Consider the following 26,959-nt stretch of genomic DNA (forward strand, 5'->3'; position numbering starts at 1 on the left):
TTGACAAACAACAGACGACGACGACCAACAAAAATTTACTGATTTTTATTTGTTTACTTTGACTGAATTTTATCGCAAATGAAACGAAGTTCTAAATATTTTATTAACAACTATTAAATTACAGTTACTGAGTAGAAATCGATAAATCTTTGCTCATAGAATTGATACTATAGGAAGGAACATGTGCGCTTCCTCCAAATATTCTCTCAATGGCAATAAATCAACTTGTCCAAACAGAAAGACATAGTGTTTCCTTAATGACTCTCGACATTTCAGGGGTGGTCTAGAAATTTTTATACCCACTTCAACTACCTAAAAAACAACTACAAGGGGCGCATTTATTAACCCACTTTTGACATTTATTGTTACAAAAATTAATTGGTATTAAACGTTCCAAAGAATGTCTTTTAAGTGGCGTTGTTTTTGATTTTATTTACCTTTTCTAAAAATGGATTTTATTATTTACTGCTATATTTATCTTTATAAGTTTATACGCACTCAAAAGGTTAAAGATATTGAACATTATCAGAGAAAAAGAAATAATCTATTCAGTGTAAGCTAATTTTTTTCACAATTCTTATGTATATGTTAAATTAAAGCTTAAAAATCAAGAAAATTTTGATACAAACAGAAATAAACACACTTTAATGTAAGTTCTATTTTTTTTATTTCAAGCTAAATTTTTGAGTATTTATGCCCTTTTTATTATTTAATAATTATACAGTAATCGGCAAAAATTTTCAAAAAAATTCTTAGCCAAAAATAGAAAACTGGTTAAATAAATAATAATTTAAAAAATATATGAATTAAATAAATTTCACATTATATTTCAATTATAATATTAAATTAATATTTTTTGTATATATATTTTTTTTGTTTGCGCAAAAAGCAACATCTGTAACTAAGCATATATAGTTTAAGCCCCTGGCGGATAGAGGGCGGCCCGTTATATACAAATTTTGAAAATTTGTTTAAATAAATATCGCTTAGGAGCCTAATTATCACGTTTTAATAGTTAATAAACAATTACAAGCGACTTAAATATTAGTTTAAGAGTTAATAATGGTGGTGCGCCTTATCCTAACCTACCAAACGAATCGATTAGTCGGTTCATTGTTGCGTTTGCGGTGACATTAAGCCACGCACCTTTAAATTGTGTAATTTATAATTGCGGTCCAGTCGCCGAAAAGTTTTCAAAGGTTACATTCAATAAATATTTCAATTTTATATCGAAACAGATTGAAATATTTCGTTGTTTTATCCCTTGAAAATATGGCCAACGCATCGGACGGCGGTGTCACCGTGAAAACGGAAAAACCGGAAGAATGTCCGTACAGCGGCGAACGCTCGTCGCAAAGTATGCACGCCCAGAGTCAGAACGAAGACATACGCAAGTTTCACGTGCTGGACGAGCTCAACGAGGACGACCAGTCGTCGCACTACTCCTCCGACTCGGACGTGCCGGACGATGAGGTCGAACGGATGCTGGAGGAGGCGTTCCAGAGGAAGAAACGGAAGGCGGACGATGCGGGACTGGGTATGGACTGTTATTATGATCTGAGTGAGTCCTTCGGGCACTTTCTACAAGGTGCACAAGTTGTTTTTTCTAGATGATCCTCAGCCTTACGAAGAAAGAGATAAGGTGGTGCTCATCGAGAAGGGGAAGAACCACTTTGAAATGTTGCCTGAGGGTTGGATACAGGCCACCCATAACAGCGGTATGCCTCTGTACTTGCACAAACAGACCAGGGTTTGTACATTGAGCAAACCGTATTTTTTGGGGCCTGGGTCTGTCAGGGTGAGTTGCATTGGATTCCTAATATCATATTCATTCTCCTTGAGCTCCTAATGTGTTTATTATAAACGTGAGTCGTGTGTAATAGCATCGGGAACGTTTAAAACACTATTTGTTGCGAAAAAATAGCCGTTCATTGTTGGGAGGTTTTAGGTTATTTCGCCATTTGTTTATGCAACATAGTTTACAAACATACCAAATACTTTGCCTATGAATAATCAACATTAATTAAATAAAAATTATCATAAACATTTAATTAAACTATGTCTTATTTATTTAATATTTCATCAAGTGTAACATAAAAAACAACATCAATAACAAAATAATTTCGAATTAACTACAGTAATGGACTTTTCGGTTACTTTTAGATTTAATTATGCAACCCAGTTTACACAACATTAAAAAAAAATGATTTAAATACATTATTATGTTTAATTAAAATAATTTTTAACACCTAATAAATTATATGTTAAATTAATCTTGAAATAATGAATATTCATGACTTATTAATTAAATATTCATCAACCACCAGATGCGTATTTAAATATTTAATTTATTTTATGGATTAATTATATTGAATATATTGAAAATCAATGAATATTTTGTGTGTAAGTTCTCTAAAGGCATTTTTAAATGTGTCTCTTCACACAAATTCATTTTATAAGTACAGTAAATTGAACATCTCAATTCGATTCCAACATTCGCGCATGCGCTTTAAGGTCGGGCTATTGTTTCAATGTTAGGGGTGCTGAGGCGTGCCTCTAATCAATGAAACAACTCTATATTCCAAAAAAAAGGATTTTTTAAAATTTATTGTATCCAATTAACGCAAATCAAGAGTTTTATAGCTCAACGACAACAAATCGACGAAGTAAACCACCACATTTCAGTTGGTTCTTATGGTTTAAACAGTTTCTCCACGCAAATTGATTTAAATGAATTTTCAGATGTGAATTAAACGAACAAACCAACCAAAACCAAAACTAAATAATCCACACCACACTGCCTCATTCCGCAACTTTCTCCCATCAATTTTTAAATTATAGAAACACGAAGTACCCTTAAGCTCCATTCCTTGTTTAAACTATCGTAAAGCGTTGGAAAAAGAGGAACGCCAAGAGGAGGAACCTCCGAAAGACAAACCGGAAACGAACAATCAAGACATACCGAACGCCCGCATAGAAACGGTGCAGGAAAACATCGAAAAACACAACCTGAAACCGGAACAGATACGCGAGTACTGCGAGAAACTGTTCAAATTTAAAACGATACAGGTGGTACGGTTCAAATCGTGGTCTGATCGCAGGGAGTTTTCGAAAAAGAAGAAGAACGCCAAACAGTGGGAAAGACCGACGCTTCCTGACGGTACTGTTGGAGTACCAAAAGTGTTTTAAGGTTTAATCAAGTGGGTGGTTGCAGGTACCAAACTGATAACGTTCCCGATCAAAGAGGGAACGGGCGAGTGCCCCAACATGCGTAAGGAGTGGATAATGAACCCGAACGGCAAGTCGTACGTGTGCATATTACACGAGTATGTGCAGCACGCGTTAAAGAAGCAGCCCACCTACAAATTCACCGAGCTAGGTCAGTAACTGAGTGAAGCTTGGTTTGGTTTAACCCTTGGTGATTCTTGCAGAGAACGCCGCCACGCCCTACCAGGCGACGGTGTCGATCAAAGACATGCAGTACGGCGTGGGCTTCGGCACCAGCAAGAAACAGGCGAAGTCGGAGGCGGCACGCGCCACCCTCGAGATCCTGATACCGCAGATGAAGAGCAAGATCGAGGCGGACAGCAAGATGGGGGCGGTGGCGAAGCGCGACCAAGAGCAAGATCTATCCGTAAGTAAAGACGAATTCAAGTCCAGTCACCTGCAAGCGTAATCAAGTTCTTTGACGAGATCCGCGTGGAGGATCCTCGCGTCGCCGAGTTCTGTGCCAAGACGACGGAGCCCAGTCCGCACGACATACTGCTGACGTGTCTACAGAGGAACTTCGGACTGGCCGACTTGAAGATCAACTATCAGGGCAACACGCTGAAGCACCAGGGGAACGAGTTCACGATGACCGTGGGCAAGCACACCGCCACCGTTGTGTGCAAGAACAAACGAGAGGGGAAACAGCGGGCTTCACAAGCAATTCTACAAGTATACGCCTTAACTTAATTGTAATTAGTAATATTAATCTTTGTGGTTGCTTTTACAGTTGTTGCACCCACACATCACCTCTTGGGGGTCGTTGCTCAGGCTCTACGGCAACAGGTCGGTGAAGAGTTTCAAGGAGAAGAAAATAGAGGAGCAGGAAATCACGTTGTTGCAAAGTAGGGCGGCAGTTAACTCCCCCAATTTCGCCATTTTGGACAAGCTGAAGCTGGAGCTGTCGAAGGTGTCGGAAAAGAGGAACGCCCGACAACCCATCGGTGTTTTTATGCCCACCGAAGCTGACAGCGTCCCAAAATTGTCATCGTCCAATTTGAAAAACGTTGATCTGTAATTTATAGGCACCCCTATAATGATTTTAAACCTATAATTTGTTATTGTCAACTTTTTTTGTTAGTAATTATTAACTTTGTCTAGCACTACAGATACTATGTCTTTCAGTTATAGGCACACCTATAACAAATTGTTTCAATTACTTAATTATTATGAACTTCTTATGCCACTAAATATTAAATTTGTCCTTTACTTTTTATTTTACACTCCATTTGGCTTGTACTAAGTCTTTGAGTACGCTAGTAATTAATTGATTTTATTAATTTATTATTATGAACTATTATGATACTAAATATAAATTTTGTCTTTTGTCAGTCAGATAGTCCTAAATCTTTCAGTTGTAAATGTAAATTTACAGTTATAGGCACACCTATAATAGCATTTATAATAGCTTGATTAGTTTAATTTATCATTTATGTTACTATTAATTTTGTCCTTTGTATTAATTCCACTGTGTAGTTAGATGGTACCAAGTCCATTGTCGTAAACGTGGATTTTTAATATAATTTATAGGCACACCTATAATAATTTGATTGTAGTAATATATTATTATGTACTCATATTACTAACTATTAATTTTGTCCTTTATTTCAATTCTCCAATCCACTTAAATGGTACCAATTCTTTCAGTTGTCAGTGCGTAAATTTGTATTTTAATTTATAGGCACACCTATAATATATCAATTCGATTAATTTATTATTATGAATTGTTTATGTAATTAAATATTAATTTGTGTCCTGGGTTTTAATTCCCCACTCCAAGAGTGGTGCCAGTTAGATGGTACCAAGTCTTTCAGTTCTCGTGCGTTGGTCAGAGGTGAAAGTTGTGCAAATTCGTGTTCTGTTAATAAAGCGGATTAACGAATTTTTAGGGTGACGGTACGTTAAAAAATTGATTTGATTTTAAGGGTTTTACCTGTTAACAGCCAACTATCTTTCAGTATTTATAAACATTATCTCTGAAATCTGTCGTTGAAATTATTTTAAATTTATTTAATTGATCTGTTATGAAATTGCTGAAAAATTTACAAATTGTCTGAATAATTTTATAGATAATTCTTTCTGTAAACAATAAAATTTTTTGTTGAACATATACAAATATTTAAGCGAAAACTAGTTTTTTGAATAAAATAATCGTAAACGCCAAAAATAGAAACAAAATTAAAATATGATGATTGTTTCAGATGATAAACAAATATTTAAAATACCGTTGTGTAATACAAAATAAACATTAAGAAGACTGACAACACAATTCCTAAGTTTTGTTATTTTGTCATCTTAAAACAAAGTAATTGTTAGGCTAAATTTGAATTCGTTGCGTTGAAAAAATAAATTATTATGTGTAACTTTAATTAGAATTATGAAATATATAAAATGTACGTTGCTTTTTGTTGCAAAATGCACATTTTTACATAAAATTAGATGGAATTTAAGAAATTTAAGAGGTTTTTGATGTAAATTATACAATTTTGATTAATAATTCATGAAAATTTTCAGTTTATCGATAAAATCCGACAAATTAAAATGCGAATAACCTGGTCATTATTTAAATACCAGATGTGAAGGTGCAAAAACGAATGTACCCATGGCAAAATTGACCTTACTGTTACACATAAGCTCATCTGCCTCAGTGAAAGTGTTCAGCATCCATTGTGACGTGGACACGTTCCACATTTTTCTGTTTTATCTATTTTTTTATCGTTCGGTGCGCATCCTGAAATTCGGACATTTAATGCGGCGACCAGAGGAAAGTAAACAGAAACAATGGGCACCACCGCAGGAAATCGATTCGGTTTTCAGTGTAGCACATTGTTGCGGATTGTAGAAATTTGCGGTTGCGTAAGATTTCGAGTCGAGATTATTTTATTCGAAAACCAGACGCCGCCGTTTCTTTAGAATCTTTTCTCGCAGGCAATTAGGATGGCGGGTGTGATATAACTGGATTGAAAAAATTGATTATAATGGGGCCATTGTTGCGGAGGCTGGCGCGAGAGAAAATCGGGAATTTTGTGACGAAATTACTTTTAATAATGCATGGGTTTTTTTTTGCAACAATTAAAACATGCATGCATGTTTAATTTATTAAGGAGGGAAACTGTTTAATAATGAATGCCGCAATTATAAATTACCGTTACACTTTAATCAATTCGCATAAGTCGAGATAATTTTAAGAATTGAAAAGTGATTGACTGCTTCGTTTTTCCCATGAATAAAAAGTAGGCTAAATTTCGAATATTGCATTAACTTTACATAATTAAACGTACATAACATTTATCTGCGTATATCATTAAGTGAGTCACATTTTATTGTTAAACGTTTAAATTCATAAAAATCCTTTTGGACCAAATTAACATAAGCAGAAATTCTTTCCCCTTGAGCAGTTCTGTTCTGCTACGTTGATCTAATTTGATCTTCTTTGCTGTATAATTTTAAGGTGCGGAACAAAAGCCACTAAAAAAAGCAGGCGTTAATTAAAACCGGTTAATTATCAACAAACTAAATTAACATATTCAGAAGTTAAGGTCAAGTATACGTTGAACCGCTTGGCTAAACACGAATGCACTTATTTTTCGCTTACGTCAATTTATTTATTATTACGTTTCATTAACACAATTCCTTATTTTATTGGATTCCCCGCGTAAATTTTTTCTTCGGGACGCCCGCTCGTTAATGTTTCATTGGGAGGTGGAGGGTGTGACAGGTTTGTGAAACATTAAATTGTAACGAAATAATGTTGTGCAGGTTGCAAGTGACTGTCGCTTATTGAATGGTATTAACACACCTGTTTCGGTTATATAATTTTGCTGAACTAGTTTTGTTTACTATTCGTCTGGTGCGTTGGGTTACGGAGACAGAAAAAAAAAGGTCAAAAAACCCGCACGCATTATTCCAGTGCAATTTTTATTGGTCCGGTTTTCAGTTTTACAGACTATTAATGAAAGTGCAACTATTTAATTGTTGACGTTGGACACTACCAGTTTTGTAAAAACATTAACTCTTGCGTCACACCGTTTGAATTAAGACATGAAACTGGTTTGTGCTTTGTCCTGGACAAACAGCTTCACCTCTACCTACGACATATGTTTTAAATGTTATTAATTACGACTATAACTACTTTATTTAGTGTGAAGTGTTAAAACAATTATTATTGATTAATTTATTGATGTTCTTTTGTACTGAATCATTGGGACAACTATTTTCTTTCTGGGTTGAGCTAGAGGCCCACTATAGAAGCAGATAAGCATCTCCATACCATAATTGAGCCACCTCAGTGTTTCCTTCACCTTGAGTACATCAACATATGGAAGCAAATTGTTGTTTTATATATTCTTCCACATAAATCAGTCCATGTGAGTTTCTGGCCGATGAAGAGGCCCACTCTAGAAGCAGATAAGCATCCCCATACTATAATTGAGCCATCTCAGTCTTTCTTTCACCTTCCACCCAATAATTGAGCCTCCACAGTATGTCTTTCACATTGGGTGCATCAATATATGGCAGCAAGTTGCTGTTCTATATATTCCTCCACATAAATCAGTCCATGTGACCTTCTGACTGATAAAGAGACCCACTCTAGAAGCAAATAAGCATCTCCATACCATAATTGAGCCACCTCAGTCTTTCTTTCACCTTGGGAATATTAATACATGGAAGCAAATTGTTGTTTTATGTATTCTTCCACATAAATGAGTCCATGTGTCCTTCTGTACGATAAAGAGGGCCACTCTAGAAACAGACAAGTATCCCTATACCATAATTGTGCCACCACAGTATGTCTTTCACATTGGGTACATCAATATATGGCAGCAAGTTGCTGTTTTATATATTCCTTCACATAAATCAGTCCATGTGAACTTCTGACTGATGAAGAGCCCCACTCTAGAAGCAGAAAGTATCTCCATACCATAATTGAGCCACCTCAGTGTTTCTTTCATCTTGGATGTATCAATATATGGAAGCAAATTGTTGTTTTATATATTCTTCCACTTAAATGAGTCCATGTGTCCTTCTGTACGATAAAGAGGGCCACTCTAGAAGCAGACAAGCATCCCCATACTACAATTGAGTCACCACAGTGTTTCACAACAAACTTTTTGTTTAATCTTGTCTGAGTAAGACAGTAAGATTCATCACTAATAACTACTTCTGTTCTCACTGTTCTGTTTACCTGTGAACCTGATCCTGAGCAAATGGAAGTCAGACCTTCACATTCTTAGTAGAAAGCAGGATTTTCTGAAGGTCTGCAGACAAACAAACCCCCATCCTCTAACCTTCATCTTATACTCATTGAACTAGTTTTAGTAAGTCCCTTTTCGTCCAGGCTGGCCTTAATTTGACTTCACCATGGGAATGTAAGATGGGATAATGACAATGAAGTTGTTATAGTTATGGCCCAGTGAGTAAATAAATTTCGTATCATAAAACATGTAGTTAGTGTAAATAAAACAACAGGTGACATAATTACAGACCTTCCCTTGTAACGCAATTTCCTGCAAGCGTAACACGCTTTTTTCCTGCTCCCACAATTAAAACATAATGCACTTAATAATCGAACGTGCATTTGCGATTTTTTAATTGACATTAAAATGGCCTCAAGCTGGTTGCGCAAATCATAAAGTTCAATTCCACCGTAAAACCCAGTAATTAAATCGAATTTCATATCGTCGAGTTTATTATAGGAAAAACTGCGGAATATTTTCTAAATTACGTCACCGAAAATTTAGGAGAACAATAACCCACAATCGACCATCATCATTATCCACTCTAGTTGTTACGTTAGACGAGATCCACTTTCTTTTAACGCTCGGCAATTAGACACGAAAAATGAAACATTCCAACCAAATAATAAATACGAAAAAAAAAATCTGTCTATTACCTTAATCCGATTTAATTATGAATAATCCAACCTTGAACTGGTTTGTGGACCGACAATGATCCAGACCGCAGAAATTAATTTAAGCCGGTTTGCGCAACGTACATTTCGGCTATGATTTTCCTAAATTACGACCTCCGCTGTCACACAAAACGCGACGATATTAATTACGGGAAACCAATTTTCTCTTTCGCAACGTCTGAACGTGTTTTATACACGTAAAAGAAATAAACAACGTGGTTTTGATCGACGAGTTGATTATTTGGTGAAACTGACCACGGATTTGGGCGCGGCGACCTCGAAAACCCCTTAAACGATATGCGACAAGCCATGGCTAACTCCAATTGTGTACGCATCAGACCGTTGAGGGGGTTGATGTTTTAAATGGGTTCAAAATGCAACTTCGTAGTAAATATATGGTGTTACATATCGTTTTATAGGTTATCGAGGTCAAAATATCTAAATTTGGGTTCAATTTTCAGTTATCTCCACCTTAGTTGCCAAAACATTGATTATAATAATCATTTTTATGATAGCAATAGGTTCAAGTTTTACAATATAGAAAGCTCCTTGGATTATATTTGAGAAGCCACAACTAATTTTAATTGTATCGCGAAACAGTTAAAGGGGTTGATTTGACTCAAGGGGTTGAAAGTACGACTTGCTAATAAACATATCTTGTTACTTATCGTTTTATGGGTTATTGAGGTCAACGAATTCAAATCCGTGTATAGTTTTCAATTATCTCCAATTGGATTCAAGCAATATACATTACGCCAATGATTTTTTCCAATTCCAGTGATTGTTGAGGTTCAGAAACCGTACTCGGCTACAATTTATATAACTCACGTTAAAACTCGATCGATTATCTTACAAATGATCAAATAACACACGAGATTTTTTTTCGCCTCAGTATCATAACAGTATTTAATGAGTTCGTAACGGAATTATTCTACGATACTGATCTCACTACGCTCACTATCATGCAAATTATTTATCAAAGTTAATTGATGGTCGTGTGGCATGATCTGCGGATCGAACATGCCTGAAATTCCGATCGGGTTGCTCAATTTCGGCACGGTTTTTTGCGCCTGATTTAGAAACCGGTGGTCAAAAGGTCGGGTCCGGTTTCGATACGCTGGTCACGAGAAAATTTACAAATTGGACGGGTTTACTCAACTCTAACAATTTCACCTGAAGTAGAAAAAAAATGCGACTTGGTAAACGTTTTATTGATTAGGTTTCGTTATGTCACACTAAAAACTGCATCTAATTTTCTAAAGATTGAGGCTTGAAGCAACAAACGCTGAATAAATTACGAAGCGTTACGTTGTAAAGTCTTTTTATTGTTTTATTACTGAAACAAACGATGAAACAAAAAAGCCAGACAAAGATATAAGAGAATGCGACCTTCTAGTTCTTCTGCAATGGTAAAAATCTTCTTAGACCGGATTAAACATTAACCTTCAACAATATCTTGCTGGTGGTTTAGTTCCGTATTTGATATAATGTAACAATTATCTTATCTTGGTCTAATAAATCATTTCAATGTCAACGGTTGCATTTTACACCCATGGCACTTTAATAAAAAAGTAAGAGTACTGCTAAAAATAGGTACCGTGTCAATGTCGAAAATTCCCATAAAAACGCCGCACACACTTTCTTGGCAACATCAAGATATTAAGAACAATAACCGAAGATAAAAGACGCCTAGGAACAAACCAATTACATCCAGTACTATTGTTGCGGCAACAGATGAAGATACGGGCACGACATCGTTTCCATTCAAAAATTAAGAAACCCACCATATGGTCCCATTATCTAACCGAAAACTTGGCGAATCCTGCGAAAATGGTATTTAACGTTTTAATTGGATCGACGGTACCGCATTTGGTGGCATTTCGTCTTGGTACTTTCATCGAAATTCGAGGCCAATATCCTCAAATCAACTCCGGTTGCGTAAAAGCATTTGAAAGAGGTATCGAAAACGCTTGGCGTGCACATTTGTTTACTTGCGTGGGCAGTACTGTTCGCTCTGAACTTGACCTTTACGCTCTCCTGATCATTGCTGCCAATTTAAACTGGAATCCGATCGATTTATTTGGTTCTCACGTGTCTATTAAAGGACTACTTAATGTTGGTTGGTGCGGCAATAATGAATGAGTAGTACCTTTTTGGTTTAGAGGCGTGAAACGATGGTTTATTACACACTGGTACCACCATATATGGTGGATGTTTTGGTTATTTCAATGTATTTGGATTGAATTTGATAAAATTTTAGAATGGCAGCACGAACTTCAAGAGTACTTGATTAATGGTACTTTTTAATTTTGGTTCATGCAAATTATTAATTAGTTGTAGTTTTTAGGTTAATATGGTAATATATTTGGTGTACATTTTGTAATACATAATTACACCTCTTTGAATTTTGTAACTCCTCAGTTAGTACCTACTTTTTATTTTCAAATATTAGTATTATTAATAATTTCTACTGTCAATAATCCATCAATTAATCTGGTTGTACTAATAATCCAGTTTAACGTTTTTGCAATCAATCACATTTGATATTTAAAATCCTTTTATTATTTATACATGTTAATGGTACGACTTTTATACTTATCCTTGAAGTCCATCAATTTTCATTCTTAAATGTCTTTGTTACCTTTTGAACAGTTCCTTTATCTGGTTTCTCTTTCCAAATCATAATTTATGTGTTTTTAAATGGTAATATATCAATTAGTACCACTACAATATAATGGATATCTTTTGTTATGCTTCAAAATAATTTTTTATCTTATTGCTCTAGAAATGGTGAACCATAAATTAGTCTAATGGTAACATAATGAATGTGACCTTAAAACCCACCAATTAATATCACCATTTACCCCAAAACCAATTTAATCCATTAATCACAGTACTTCCTACATCCTGAGTTGTTTTAAGACTTTAACCATAATGAATCTTTCACTTAGATGCCTTGTAACTGTCCGGTTACCCAACCGGGACCGACGCTCGCGTCCACCTGCGGCGGCGCCCAGTTCATGCTCTTCATGGGCCTCCTCGAGGTCTTCCTCCGCTCCCAGTGCGACCTCGAGGACCCGTGCGGTCGCCCCGACCATAGCACTCCCATCCTGCCCGAGTACGACTTTATTGTGGTTGGAGGAGGAAGTGCTGGGTCTGTGGTGGCCAGCCGTTTGTCTGAGATACCCGACTGGAAGGTACTGCTGGTGGAAGCTGGCATGGACGAGCCTACCGGTACGCAGGTGCCGTCCATGTTTTTGAATTTCATCGGGTCGGACATCGATTGGGCTTACATGACGGAGCCGGAGAAGGAGGCTTGTTTGGGGGAGACGGATAGGCGGTGCTACTGGCCCAGGGGTAAGGTCCTGGGTGGTACGTCTGTGATGAACGGCATGATGTACATCCGGGGAGCTAGGAAGGACTTTGATGATTGGGCTGCCGAAGGCAACGAAGGTTGGAGTTACAATGAGGTGTTGCCGTACTTCTTGAAGAGCGAGGACAACAAACAAATGGATAAGATGGACAGGGGTTACCACAGCACTGGAGGTCTTCTGACAGTGTCACAGTTCCCATACCACCCGCCACTATCCAGAGCAATCTTGAAGGGGGCTGAAGAACTTGGTACTTCTGTTACAACTCCCCCACATTAACTTTCTAACTGCGTTGTCTTTTAACAGGTTATCCAACGAGAGACTTAAACGGAGCCTACCATACAGGTTTCCAAATAGCTCAGACAACAAACGTGAACGGATCAAGGTTAAGTACTGCAAGAGCATTCTTGAGACCTTTTAAGAATCGAAGAAACCTTCACATATTAATGAATGCTACAGTTACAAGAGTTTTGATTAATACCACCACTAAACAAGCTTACGGAGTTGAAGTACTCAATAGTGGTTTAAAACAAGTCATTTATGCAAGCAAAGAAGTAATACTATCAGGAGGTACCAACCGTTGCTGTTCTTACACATTCAGTAAATCAAAATTGTTTCTATTTTAGGCACAGTCAACTCACCACAAATTTTGTTGCTGTCTGGAGTTGGTCCCAGGGAAGATCTACAAAACGTTAACGTGCCAGTTGTCCATGACTTACCAGGTGTTGGTAAAAACCTCCAAAACCACGTGGCCTTCTTCATAAACTTCAACATTAACGATACCAACAGTGCACCATTAAACTGGGCCACCGCCATGGAATACCTCTTGTTCAGAGATGGACTGATGAGTGGTACCGGCATTTCGGAAGTCACAGGCTTTATTAATACCAAGTACAACGAAAATCCAAGCCAGGAGCAACCGGATGTCCAGTACTTCTTCGGAGGCTTCTTGGCGAACTGCGCCAGAACTGGACAGGTTGGTGAAAAGGTTGACAACAACACAAGGTCCATACAAATCATACCGGCGGTGCTACACCCGAAGAGCAGGGGCGAGATTAAGCTGAAGGACAACAACCCTCTGAGCCATCCCTTGATTTATGCCAATTATTACACGCACCCTGACGATGTTAAGGTCATGGTGGAGGGTATCAAGTTCGCCATCGAGTTGGCTAACACCAAGGGTAATAACTGTGATAAGACTTCAGGTTTCAGAAGATAACAGTTATGTTTGCAGCTTTGAAGAGGTATGGGTTCCAATTGGACACAACGCACGTGCAAGGTTGTGAGTCACTAACATTCGGAACTGATGCTTATTGGGAATGTGCTGCCAAGATGCAAACTGGTCCGGAGAACCACCAGGTCGGAAGCTGCAAGATGGGGCCTCCTTCTGATCCTTTGGCTGTTGTCAATCCTCTTCTTCAGGTACCCATTCTAGAATTGTCCAACGTTTTTTGGTGACATTTTTTTATGTTTTCCAGGTTTATGGCATTGACAGGTTGAGAGTAATTGACGGAAGCATCATCCCTAAAGTGACGTCAGGGAACACCAACGCTCCAATAATAATGGTGGCTGAGAAAGGAAGTGACATAATAAAGTCCAGATGGATAACACCTCAAGGCGGCTTCTTCTACACCAACAGAGTAAACAGACAATGGGGATCATGGTAGAAGAATTTTAGTGCACTACGATTTTATTTTAAATCAATACACTTGGATTTTGAGTGTTTTTATTGTATATTTCAATGCCTCAATCCTTCAAAAGTAATATAATATATTATTGTTAAGAAGGTGTAAAGTATTACTAGTATTTATTTGTAAAATTTTATTGTATAAGTAAATAAAATTAATTTTTTTTATTGAAACTGTCTGAATTTTAATTAGAAATTGACATTGAGTAATTTTCTTGCATTGATAATGTTTGAACTTTAGATTATCCGGGGCCAATTGTGTTTATCAGGTCGTTTATTTTATACCGAGGGTTCAAGTTTGCTTGGAACGATAAAATGGAATGTCAAATCAAATCAAATCCTGATCACTATCTAAGTATTTACAAACATCATTAGCAGTGGGTTCCTAGAAGATCAATGATACAATTCGCAAAGGTATTGAGTCATTTCAATTTATCGGTGTTGAAAATAAAAAACAAAAATTAAGCAAACAGTTTTATTATCAAAAAACCTTAACTAGTGTGATGTACAAGTAGAAGCCTTAAACTATAACATAATTCTATTGTTCCTGATCAGTTTTGACATTGAAGAGTTTGGGCATATCATCCAGAACAGGGATTTTGGATTCCCTCACTTTTCCTACCAAATCCTCCACCTCCTTTCTGAAATTTTGTCTCTTGTCAGCATCCTTTTGAATCCTCCTTAAGGCGATTTTTGATGACTGCGAAGCTGTGTCCATTAGCTTCCTCACGAACTTAAAAATGTCCTCGGTGGGTAAAAAGAGGTTGAACAAGTCCGGACTGGAACAATTACATCAAGTTAGTACTAATTATTACTGTATTACTAAGTTTTTTACCTTCTAGCTTCTGGTACTTCGTCGACGTCCTCACCAAGTGTTTCGATTGGGGCACAGAACCCTCCAACGATCAGCTGGAGAGCTAAAACCGCTAACAATACCCTGTGGATCATTGTAAAACTGCCAGCTACCACTGGTACCCAATTGTTCAAATACTTATAAACGTCCAAACAAAAAACAATCAATATTAGCAACGTAAGTAAATTTTTGTTGCATGTTTTCAACCTTGCACACTTATATAACAAACAAACATGCCACCACAATCAATGGGTCGTTTGGTACAATATTTTTTTGTGTACAGGGCCTACGAAACTAGCTGCTAATTAGCATAAAAAGACTCAGAAGTTTAGTGGCCGTACCCGGTAGAAAAGCCTTGAAGAAATGACGCGGGACGACTAAATGCAATTTCCATGTTATTGGATAAGTTCATTTAATTGAATTAATGGGTATGATTAGAAGTTTTTTTTTAATGGCAGTTGTTAGAACCACGATATCAAAAATTGACCTAACCGAATTAATATGAGGTTGTTTGTTCGGTGGAAAATCAACCACAAATTGAATTCAAAGGGATTAAAATGTATTTTTAGATGAAATATTGAAGTCACAATGGAACCAAGGCAATTTCAAAATGGTTGAAGAGTTTTCTCAAGTACAACATCAAAATATTACAATCAAAAAGACATAAATTTAAAGGATTTGAATAATTGACTCTGTTTTAATGGCAGTTGTAGAAGCTACAAGGTTAAAAGTGGAACCAAGACATGTTAAGGTTGATGAAGGGTTTTGTCAAGCCCAAAACTGAAGGACTGCGACCACAATAACAAAAGTTCAAAGGATTTGGACGACTGGTCCAATTTTAATGGAAGTTGTGGGAACCACGAGGTCAAAAATAGAAGTAAGCAAACTAATTTGAAGCTTTGAAGAGTTTTCTCAAGTTCACAGTCAAAAGATTACAAGTATTTGAATAATTGGGACTATTTTAATGACAATTGTAGAAGCTACAAGATTAAAAAATGGAACCAAGACATGTTAATATTGATAAAGGGTCTTCTCAAGGTCAAAACTGAAGGACTGTAACCACAATATCAAAAATTTGGATAACTGGGACCATTTTATGGGAACCACAAGGTTAAAAATGGAACCAAGGAAACTTATTTGGAATTGTTGGAGTGTGTGCAAGCTTAAGACCAACAGATTGCAACGACAAAGTCAAAAAATGAAAAGATTTCGATGCTCCAAAGAGTTTTCCCGCAGAAATCACCTCGTAAAGTGATCTAACAAACGTCCCTCGTATTACGGCGCTTGATTGCCGTTATCGTCATGAAACGACGAGATAAAAGGTCGGAAGTTCGTAGTAAACCATCAGATTGATTCAGTCCTTCAACAATACAATGGCTAGAAAAATCCATTTCGCTTTCGTCACCGTCTTTATCTTGTTTCTGGTAAGTTAACACAGTTGCCAAATATTTTTTTTGTTCGTGATAACACCCCGTTTGTTTTTCGTAGGCCTTCATCTGGCAGATTGAAGGTTTGGCAATCGAAAAACGTGAGGCCCCACAACAAAAATCAGCCGGACAAACTGTCGACGAAGTTTTGGCACAGATCCAAAATGGATGGAACGATTTCTCCAAGAACATCCAAGTAAGAAGCACCAAAACCTTTATCTTTTTTAAACTAATTTTTGTTTAATGTTGCAGAACAACGAGCTGATCCAAAACATCACAGCCACATTGAAAAATGTCGGTGAAGTTGTTTCCTCAAAGACCCAAGAGGTGGTTTCAGATCTTCAAAAGAAGAATTAAGCTACTAGTATTATTATAATCGATGATTTAATTAATTAATCGAATGTGTATTTATCGTTTAGCCTGTATGTTTTGTATACAACAATAAAAGTTATTTATTTGAAATGAATTGTTTAAGTTTTATTTGTGTTTAGCGATTATTAAACAAACAGTGTGACTTCCTTGTTGGCCGGATTTCAATCCAATTGCTTGCAATAATTGCCTCCAATTAGCTCAAATTATTGAATGTAATTAGCTCATTTAGTTCCACTTAAGTTAAGTTGTGCATAATTGGAACAACATTAACTGTCACTTATAAACAAGGATTTTTTTATTACTTCTTGCTTTGACAAGTGGCACAAGTTGATTGTGTGAAGACACTGTTTGTAATAAAACTTCTGCTGTTGGTTTCTAATAATTTATACCTTCTTGAGGTTACTATAAATATTTTTTGTTATTTTAAATCGTATCAACATTTTACATAAATCAAAACAAGTTTATCAACAAATTAAATAACCAATAATTTGTTGATGAATCAACTAGAAAAATGCCCACAAAATATTTTGAAACACAAATCCGTTTTGTGTCTGATTAAAATCTGCAATATTGGTTATTTTTAATACGGTCCTTGACCTCTTATCAAAAAAGCAATTTTTACAAAGATTATCTTACAATTAGTAACAACCAAAAGTTGATAACATGGCAAATCTGGGACGAATAGAAAATATTGTGTGACTCACAATAAAAATAACCCACAAAAGGGGGCAAATATTTATTAATCAATAAACCAATAATTAATAAGTTTATCTACAACAAATAAATTAACATTCTTAAATCACAAACATGATAATTGTTGTTTTTGTGTACCAGAAATTAGGACGATCGTCTAGAGTTAAAATAAACAAATTCATTGTGTTACCCCCAATGGATTCGGTGGGAGATGTTGATTCCTTGACCTTTGTAATGGTCACCGATTAAATGGCAGAAAACTTCCAAAAATATTCCCCAAAAACAACAAATTTTCTTTAACTGCGTAGTATTTTTTTTGCTGTGAGGAACAGGTGGTGGCTGAACAAAGGATTTTTTTTGTTTTGTGAACAGGTAGAAGGTAAAACTAGTTTCGGGGTGGAATACTGATTTTATGAGGTGGTTGAGTTGGTTTGAAGAAAAAAAACGATGGGATTTCTTTGTTCGAAATGAATTATTTATGTTTGATAGGTGGAAAATGTTCAAAACGACAGGGTACAGTTGATTCAAGTTTATTTTCTGTTTTGACAACAAAAGAAAGTGGTTTCATATCAAAGTTCTGAGTAAAATTTTTCAAAATTTCCTTTTAAAATTAAAATTTAAGTTCCAACAATTAAAAATATATAAAATTAATTAATTTATGTGAATTAAATTATTTAATTTTATATAATAAACTTAAATTGATTAATTAATATTTAATATATTTTAATTAGGACAATTTTTAAAAGATATAATTTATTATAAAATGCTTTTTAAAATCAGAATATAAAATGAGGTTTATAAAATAAATTAATTTAAATAAAATTAAAAACAAGAGAAATAAATGTTAAATAATTTTAATTAAAACAATTTTTTGAACTATTTTAAAACATTTATTAAAAAATTCAAAAAATATCAAAATTCAAAGTAATTTTTTTAAATTAAATATAAGAAAAATAAATGTTATAAATATTTTAATTATAACAATTTTATGTTACAAAATTTATTGAAAATAAAAAAAAATAAGTTCACAACATTTAACAATTTTAAAATATTTATTAAAAAATTAAAAAAGTATCAAAGTTTAAAGTAAGATTTTTATAAATTTAAAAACAAAAAAAAATGTTATAAAACATTTAATTACAACAATTTTTTAAAGATTTTGTTGCAAAATTTTATCGAAATTAAACTAAAAAAATAAATTTACATCTTTAAACAATTTTAAAATATTAATTAAAAAATTCAAAAAATATAAATTCAAAGTAAGATTTTAAAGATTAAATATATTAATTAATTTAAAAAAATTAAATTATTTAATTTAATGGAGGAAATTAATTCAAAGCTTTGACAAATTAAATTAATAATTAAAAATTTAGTAAATAAGAGAAATAAATCTTTCAAAAACATAATTTGTCACATTTGAATTAAGATAATTTATAAGGGTTACTTTGTTTAAATTATTTGAGATTAAAATAAAAATTTTTATACAAAAAAATTAAATTTAAATAAAGCTTTTTTCATTTAACAAGTTTCAAGATAAGTTTAAATATGGCAAAATTAATAATTATAAATATTATAGAATAATTAATATAAAATATTAATAAAGCATATTAATTAATATTCAATATTCAAATTAAAATAGTTTTTAAAATTTGAAATAAAATAACAAAATGAATTTTTTAATTGTTCAAACTTAAAGATAATTTATTTTCCAAATTTGGATAAAAAATAATAATTATGGGATAAAGAAAGAGAAATAAATATAATAAAACAATAAATTAAATTTTATTTTAACATTTATAACATTTATTATTATATCTATATATTTTTAATTTTGTTTTTAACAAAAAGAGATAAAATTGTTAACTTAAAGAGAAGTGATAAAATAAATTTGTACACAACGAGAGGAAATTAATTAACGTGATTAAAAATCAGAATTTATAAAAAGAAGAATTATACAATTTTATCTATATATTTATTTATCACAGTTCTGTAGTATTAATTATATTATTAATAATGATATTAATATATATATATATATATATATATATATATATATATATATATATATATATATATATATATATATATATATATATATATATATATATAGAATCTTTTTTTGAAATGAGTATAAAATAAATTGTTTTAATTAAAATGTTTAATTATAATATGTATGAGCATATTTAATGTGAATTTGTTAAATATGAAAAATATTTACTTATACAATAATATTAAATTACATAAATTAATTACAGAACAAGCAAATTTACAATCAATCCCAATGAACTTTCCACATGGCATATGAATATAATTAATATTTGCTGACCTTAAGAACAGTTCAAAACTAAAATAATTCACCCATTTTTAGCTTCATTTTTTATAGCCAATTACTGACCTACAAACCACAAGCTAAAACCCGCAAACAACTGAACCACAGCAAAAATTAAATACAAAGTTTCATATCCACGAGTAGAAAAAAAGCAACATGCGACCGAGATAACAACCCTACGTAACACGAGATAAATCATCCGAACCCGAAATCGGATATAAAAGCGGTCCGAAATCCCTACAGTGCATCATTCAGTCCTGCACCATCAAGACAAAATGTACAAGACTCTTGCAATCCTCGCCCTCGCCATCTTCGCCGTAAGTATACGATTTGTTTGATTGTTTCGTCTTTGCTAAAGTTATTGTTTTCTTTTTGTTCAGGCCGTCGAGGCCAGGCCAAAACAGGGAGCCGCCGCCCCCGAAATCAACCTCGACCAATTGGCTAACAGCGCCAAGGACTCCATCGACAAGTTGGCCGCCTCATTGAACAAGAACGTCGACACCAAAAAAATCGCCAACACCGTCAACGAACAAACCGCCATCCTCACCACCAACGTCCAAAAGGCCGCCGCAGAACTGAACAAGAAACTCAACAGCGCCGAAGCCAAGGCCGGCATCCAACAGGCCCAGAAACTGTTGACCGACGCCACCAACACCTTCAAGAGTCAAATCAACGACGAGAACGTCGCCAAGGCCAAGCAAGTCAAAGAGGATTTGGAAAAGGGCATCAAGGACGCCGTCGCTGAAGTACAAAAGTCTTTGAAGAACTTGGAACCAGAAGCCAAAGCCAAGGGCAAGGAAATCCTCGACTCCATCCTCGACTTCACCAAAAACCTCCAAAACCAATTGAACCAGAAATAAGAAACCTGATTTTTATTACTATTATGTAATTATTAAATTAATACAACCACTATTTTTAGTATGCATGTGTTTTATTCAAAATGGCAGGCCCCAAAAAGACTTTCATCAAATTGTTTAAACAAAATCAAAGAGAGAGTCTTCTTGATCAACTTATCTTCTTGCTTATTTTTGTTATCTTCTTTTTATTTATAATTGTTTTTATTGGCCATGTGTTTTACAAAACAAGTTACTTCGACCATGTGTGTCAAATTAATTTCTTCATTCTTTAAAAATGTGATAATACTATTTTAAAATGTGATAATTTTCTATAATTACATCAAAACAACATTAATCATCATCATTTACAATATCTAAAGCAAATAAAAACAAACTAAATCTATTGATAAACAGATTTTCTTCTACTTTTCTTAACAACTTGTTATTGTGTACCTCTAGGGTTAATGAAAAGGTCTTAAGTTATCTCCCATAGTATAAAAGAAGTAGTATAGTATAAAGAAGAAGTTTTCTTCAACCACTTACGATGAATTAGCTTTTTGGAATGCACTAAAAGTTCTAGAAGTTTCCAGCAAAAGTAATGAAGATTAAATTTGTATCTAACTTAATTGTAAATTAATTCTTCAGTCATCCCCATTATTTTGTAAGATCAATTGAAGCAAATCCATTCAAAAATCCTTCTACACTTACTCTTACTACTTACTCATCTTTGATAATTAAGGAATATTTTGAAGTAATTACAAAACAAGCAAATCTCAATGAACTTTCGACTGGATATAAATATAATTAACATTTGCTGACCTTAACAATAGTGCAAAAACTAAAACAATTCACCGAATTTCATTTTTTTAAACAATTACTGACCTAAAAAACACAAACTGGAACCCACAAACAACTGAACCACCGCAAAAATTAAAAACAAAGTTTTATGTGCATGCCGAGATATAAAAAATAAACATGCGACTAAGATAACAACCCTACGTAACACGAGATAAATAGTCCGAACCCGAAATCGGGTATAAAAGCGGTGTGAAATCCCTACATTGCATTATTCAGTTGTGAGTGCATCATCTAAACAAAATGTACAAGACCGTTGCAGTCGTCGTCCTCGCCATCTTAGCCGTAAGTACTTTTGCTTTTTGGTTTATCCTTCTGCAATTTGTGGTTGTGTTCAGGCTGTGGAGGCCAAGCCTAAGTCGGGTCCCAACGAAATCGACATCGACCAACTGGCTAACAATGCCAAGGACTCCATCGACAAGCTGACCGTCTCCCTGAACAAGAACGTCGACACCAAGAAAATCGCCAACACCGTCAACGAACAAGCCTCCATCCTCACCACCAACGTACAAAAGGCCGCCACCGAGCTTAACAAGAGACTGAACAGCCCCGAAGCCAAGGCCAGCATCCAAGAAGCCCAGAAACTGTTGACCGACGTCACCAACAGCTTCAAGAGCCAAATCAACGACCAGAACATCGCCAAGGTGAAGCAAGTGAAGGAGGACTTGGAGAAGGGCATCAAGAAGGCCGTCAGCGAAGTGGAGCAGTCGCTGAAGAACATGGAACCCGAAGCCAAGGCCAAAGGCAAGGAAATCCTCGACTCCATCATCGACTTCGCGAAAAAACTCCAGGCTGACTTGAAATGAACCATCTGACTTAACTATAATTATTATGTAATTTTTAAATTAATAAAACTTCTGCTTTTTCTCTCTGGTGACTTTCTTGAAATGCCCTTAATATAACTCCAAGAAACGCAAATAATAATACGCAGAGATTCAGTTTAAATTTATTATATTTAAAACAAAATATAAAACAAAAAACAACTAAAAAACCTAAACTTAATAATCGTTTAACTCTTTAGTGTATTTGGAACAAGCTTGGCACTCAGGCTTTTTAATACTGACAACATCATCGACCTGTGAAGGATTAATATCGAACCTGGGCACAATGTTGTACCTAGGAATGACCTCGTAGCGTTCGCACCTAGGTTTGGAAACAATCTGAATGGTTGCTGGAGGTTGGAAGGCCTCCTTGACAATCTCTGGCTTGTTGGAGTCGGCGAAGACATAAGAATACGTCTTAGGTTTGGTACAGACTACAATCCTTCTCGGGTCCTCATAGACACTTCGTCCATAAGAAGACGAAGCTTCCTGGTACATAATCCTCGGTGGTTCGATGATGAGCGGTGCTGGAGGAACGTACATCAACAGATCGTCCAAGTCCTTAACGAAACCACGTCCGCGGTACTTGGAGCAGGAGGCGCAAGGACAAAATTCCACTTCTCCGTTGTACCTGTACAACCTATCTTCGTCCTGGATCTTGGCGCAGCCGCATCCTTCCACTTTGATGCTTTCAGCTTCTTTGGAAGCGTTGGAGAAGTGGACGACGGGGTAGGTAACGACCAGTTTGGGCTCCGAATTGCAGCTGGAGCAGATCACCAAGGCCAACGAATGTTTCAAATCCTCGCTGATGTTCTTTGCAGCCGAAGGTACTTCTGCAACTTTCGGGGTTGAGCTCTTGAGCTCATCCAAATTTAAAACAACCTCCGGGAACACTTCGGGGTGCAATGAGTTGGTGATTTTGGTAATGGGTATTTCATTCAGTTCTTCCTTCTTTTGAGCGGATTCTTGTACCACTGGGAGCAGTTCGGGAAGTCCCGGAACTGGGTAAGGTTCTACGATTTCTGCTTCTGGACTTAGTGGAAGAAGCTTAATTTCTTCTTGGACCTTCTCTGGAAGTCCAGCAAGTTCTGGCTGTGGTAATTCGGTTATGATTGGAATTTCTGGTGCAACTTTGGGTTGTGGTATGTCGACGACTATTTCTCGTACTTGAGGCACAGATTGAAGGGGTAGGAGTTCTGGCGCTGGCAATTCGGTGATGATCGGAATCTCTTGCGCTTTCTGTGTTCCTGTAAGTGGTTGGAGTTCTGGTGCTGGCAATTCGGTGATGATCGGAATCTCTTGCGCTTTCTGTGTTCCTGTAAGTGGTAGGAGTGCAATTTCTGGAACTGAGTTGTTATCGTCGAGTACAACAGTAGTCTCGACAACTTCAACGATAGCTCCGTCCTTGTCATTCATGATGGACGGATCTTTCTTCAGCTCAATTTCCTCTTTAATATCCTTGGTGGTGATCACAACTTGAGGCAGTACTGTTGGAGAGGCAACTGGAACGTTTTTCACCACCGTAATGGTTTCCTTTTCTACCACAGTTTCTTTGGGTTTTTCTTGTGAATCCTTGAACAAATAAGGGAATCCAACTGGTGGTGGAGGTGGTGGAGGGTAGTAGAAGTAATTAGGAGGAACATACGGAGGATACCCGCAGTAATAAGGTGCTGGGTAAGGATGGTAGAACATATTTTTCTGGTCTCCAATTTTCAGTGAGACTTGTGCATTAGCAAAAGTCTTGGGAACATCTTTTAATTCCTCCTGGATTGGTATTCCTTGTTCGATTGGATCTCTACAGTTCTTTTCAATTATTTCCAATTTATCATAGTGGGTTTTCCTAATTTCTTCTGGTGTTTTAAAGACGGATCTCAGGTTGCATTCTGGTGCTTCTTCACCCTTTAAAAAGAACAAGGTTATTAGAGTTCTTCCTATGGAAGTAATTGATGATTAACTTACCGAAGCAACTGTGACTAGAAACACTAGAACTATGTAGTATAACATTTTTGCACAGTGAAAAAATGTTAACTAACTTGTTATGTAAGTCAAGCTGATCTATATAGGAAATGTTAACCTAGAAACGGCACGTAGAAAAGTCGAATAGTTGTTGATGTTATTGTTAACTGACATTGAATGAGAAGTCATCGAGCTTTTTTAACAATTACTCATTATTGTGAAACAAAAATCTGTTAGAGTATTTTTATAACTATTACAATTCTTCCTTCCAATTAGTAAATTGGTTAACAAAAATGTGGTTTTAAGTCCTAGACTTAACAAAAATAATATTTATGAAGAAATATTAAGTTATAATTCTAAACTTGATTCAATTTTACTCAATTTTCTAGGTAAGGACAATTTTTGATCTCTGAATGAAAACACAAAAATTATATTTGTTGATGACAATTTATTAACAATATTGTTGTGTTACAATTTTTATAATGATTGTGCAAAATACAACAAGTTTTCAAAACATTTTTCCATTCTCGTCCTTCATTTACAACCTAAAACAAAACAAGGTTTGATTAAAAAAACAAGTTTTAATAATTTCAAAATGGAAAGAATTAAAAATTTGTTGTATTTTGTCTACTTGCTAAAAAAATGGATCTACCTGCAACTCAGAAAACAATTAGAAAACACGTAGATGCATTTCTTTCCACAAATTTTTAATTTTTCCATTACTTCTTCTTCAGGGCGGTTTCCCAAGTGGAGAAGGTCTGCCCGAAGAAAACAACAAATTTCCCAAATCAAAATTACAACACAAAGGTCAAATCATGGTTTCTTCTTCACCCAAAATTTGTCCAACCAAGTTTGCTTCTCGTTTTTGCCCACTATTTTCCCACTTATCTTCTTCAACAAGCTCTTCTGTTGAGTGTTGCATTGATCCCACTGCTTCTCCAAGTCGAAAATGATCTTGAGCTCCTTCTTGATCCTCAAATTGGAATCGATCCTGTTCTTCATTTCTTCCATTGTGTCCTTTTGCAGCTTCTCAATGTTCTTCATCTCCCAAATCACCGCGGCCTCCTCCGTTATCAAATCGATGTCCCTCATGTGCATCAGCTTCCTCAAGTTCTCCAGAAGGTTCATATTCTCCTGCAGCTCGGTGTCTCGGGATTTTTTTATGGACATCAAGTTGTCGTTCCTGGTCATACCGTAAACTAGATTGATGCTATCGAGCATGTCCACAAGTTGTATTTCTTTTTGCACGTCGAACTCACGTCCCAGCTTCATCCTGTGCGAAAAGTCGTCAACAATCCTGCTGATCAAACACTGCATCTTCTGCAGACGAATCATAATGATGATCAGAGTCTTAGTCATGAATCTGTTCTCTTCACCGATGATGCAGGAGATTTTTTTAACGCAATCCTCCTTGATTTCTTGTAGCTGCTTGATTTTATCCAGGATGTTGAGCTTGAGGGCAATGTCGTTGATTTTTCTCTCCATGAGGATTTTCTTCCAGTCCTCCACGATCGAAGTCTTGATGATTTGGCATTGCAACAGGTCGTCGTGGATGTCTGAATATTTTCCGAAGTCCATGTTCACCAGACTGTCGACCTCCGCCAACAGTTGAGTGATGCGCTCCTTCAACGTGTTGACGGGCATTTCTGTGTGCTTCGATTTCATCACCGGTTCACCGTTCTCCACTTTGTCCCTGGCCAGTTCAATTAAGTCCGAAAGTTTGTCGCCGGTTTTTTCCGTTTCTTCGCTTAGTTCCTCTTGGGGTTTGCCCACTACCTCTTCCTCGTCCTCAGGCTTCACCTTCCGTTTGAACACCATTGGTCTCTTAACCCCGTTCATTTCCATGAAAGGTATACCGTTGTTGTCGATTATAATTTTAGGCTTAAGCTTTTCGACTTTCATCTTTTTGTTGCCCACAATTGGGTCCTTGCTCTTGTGACTCTTTTTCAAGATCGATTCCAGGACTTCAGTTTCATCGATCTTTTTCTTCTTCTTGGCAGGCTTTTTTGGTTTATCGTCCATGATGTTACCCAGCTTTTCCTTCAAGAACTCGTGCACCTCCTTCTCGTCCACCACCTTAAGGATGTACCTCTTTTTCCTTGCCTTTTGAGGCTTGGCCTCGCGAAAATTTTCGCTGTTCACATAAGCGCTCCTTCTGAACCTTCTAGCTGGCGCTAGTATTCCGTTAAATAAGTTAGGTTTCGGACCTACGTGGTCGAAATCACCAATGACGTTACTGGCCAGGTTCAACATGCCCTTGTGGAAGTTTTTGTGAAAATCCTTGAAGTACTGCTTGGAGCTGCCTATGAACTCGGCTCCTTGCTTCAGCATCGGATTCATTGTTTCGTGGATCTCGTGGAACTGTTTCATAAGAGTGACCGGTGCCTTGATCAAGTACAACAGTGGGTGTTTGGCCAAAATTTCGTTCTCTATGTCGTCCTTTTTGTTGGCAAGACGTTCTTTAAGCTCCAACTTTTTTTGATAGTATTTAGGAATGGTCAGCATGTTTTCTTCTGACTCACCAGACGAGTAATCTTCGCCTTCATACTCAGCCGAGTCTTGTTCTTCAAAATCGTCGTCT

General features: G+C 35.9%; 5 protein-coding genes across 5 annotated transcripts; 3 read left to right on the top strand and 2 right to left on the bottom strand.

Annotated features, from left to right (window-relative positions):
• Positions 1-1,114: 1,114 nt before the first annotated feature.
• Positions 1,115-5,020, top strand: LOC109597893 (microprocessor complex subunit DGCR8). Its single transcript, XM_020013679.2, has 7 exons — positions 1,115-1,537; positions 1,611-1,798; positions 2,842-3,160; positions 3,215-3,379; positions 3,432-3,634; positions 3,682-3,939; positions 3,998-5,020. The coding sequence occupies exons 1-7, from the start codon at positions 1,273-1,275 to the stop codon at positions 4,283-4,285; spliced, it is 1,686 nt and encodes a 561-aa protein (XP_019869238.1). The 5' UTR covers positions 1,115-1,272; the 3' UTR covers positions 4,286-5,020.
• Positions 5,021-5,114: 94 nt separating this feature from the next.
• LOC109597896 (glucose dehydrogenase [FAD, quinone]) lies at positions 5,115-14,423 on the top strand. The gene is made up of 6 exons (XM_020013681.2): positions 5,115-5,163; positions 12,130-12,799; positions 12,856-13,119; positions 13,176-13,730; positions 13,784-13,971; positions 14,028-14,423. The coding sequence occupies exons 2-6, from the start codon at positions 12,130-12,132 to the stop codon at positions 14,214-14,216; spliced, it is 1,866 nt and encodes a 621-aa protein (XP_019869240.2). The 5' UTR covers positions 5,115-5,163; the 3' UTR covers positions 14,217-14,423.
• A 274-nt stretch (positions 14,424-14,697) lies between these two features.
• LOC109597900 (uncharacterized) lies at positions 14,698-15,654 on the bottom strand. Its single transcript, XM_020013686.2, has 2 exons — positions 15,072-15,654; positions 14,698-15,015 (listed from the first exon to the last, which is right to left on the bottom strand). The coding sequence occupies exons 1-2, from the start codon at positions 15,182-15,184 to the stop codon at positions 14,775-14,777; spliced, it is 354 nt and encodes a 117-aa protein (XP_019869245.1). The 5' UTR covers positions 15,185-15,654; the 3' UTR covers positions 14,698-14,774.
• A 4,414-nt stretch (positions 15,655-20,068) lies between these two features.
• LOC109597886 (uncharacterized) lies at positions 20,069-22,468 on the top strand. Its single transcript, XM_049969133.1, has 3 exons — positions 20,069-20,227; positions 20,291-20,767; positions 21,940-22,468. Exons 1-3 carry the CDS (start codon positions 20,186-20,188, stop codon positions 22,405-22,407), a joined length of 987 nt encoding a protein of 328 aa, XP_049825090.1. The 5' UTR covers positions 20,069-20,185; the 3' UTR covers positions 22,408-22,468.
• A 67-nt stretch (positions 22,469-22,535) lies between these two features.
• LOC126265826 (titin-like) lies at positions 22,536-24,440 on the bottom strand. Its single transcript, XM_049968653.1, has 2 exons — positions 24,382-24,440; positions 22,536-24,321 (listed from the first exon to the last, which is right to left on the bottom strand). The coding sequence occupies exons 1-2, from the start codon at positions 24,424-24,426 to the stop codon at positions 22,600-22,602; spliced, it is 1,767 nt and encodes a 588-aa protein (XP_049824610.1). The 5' UTR covers positions 24,427-24,440; the 3' UTR covers positions 22,536-22,599.
• Positions 24,441-26,959: the final 2,519 nt, after the last annotated feature.

The sequence above is a fragment of the Aethina tumida genome, chromosome 6 (genome assembly GCF_024364675.1).
Source record: "Aethina tumida isolate Nest 87 chromosome 6, icAetTumi1.1, whole genome shotgun sequence".
Classification (NCBI taxonomy): domain Eukaryota; kingdom Metazoa; phylum Arthropoda; class Insecta; order Coleoptera; family Nitidulidae; genus Aethina; species Aethina tumida.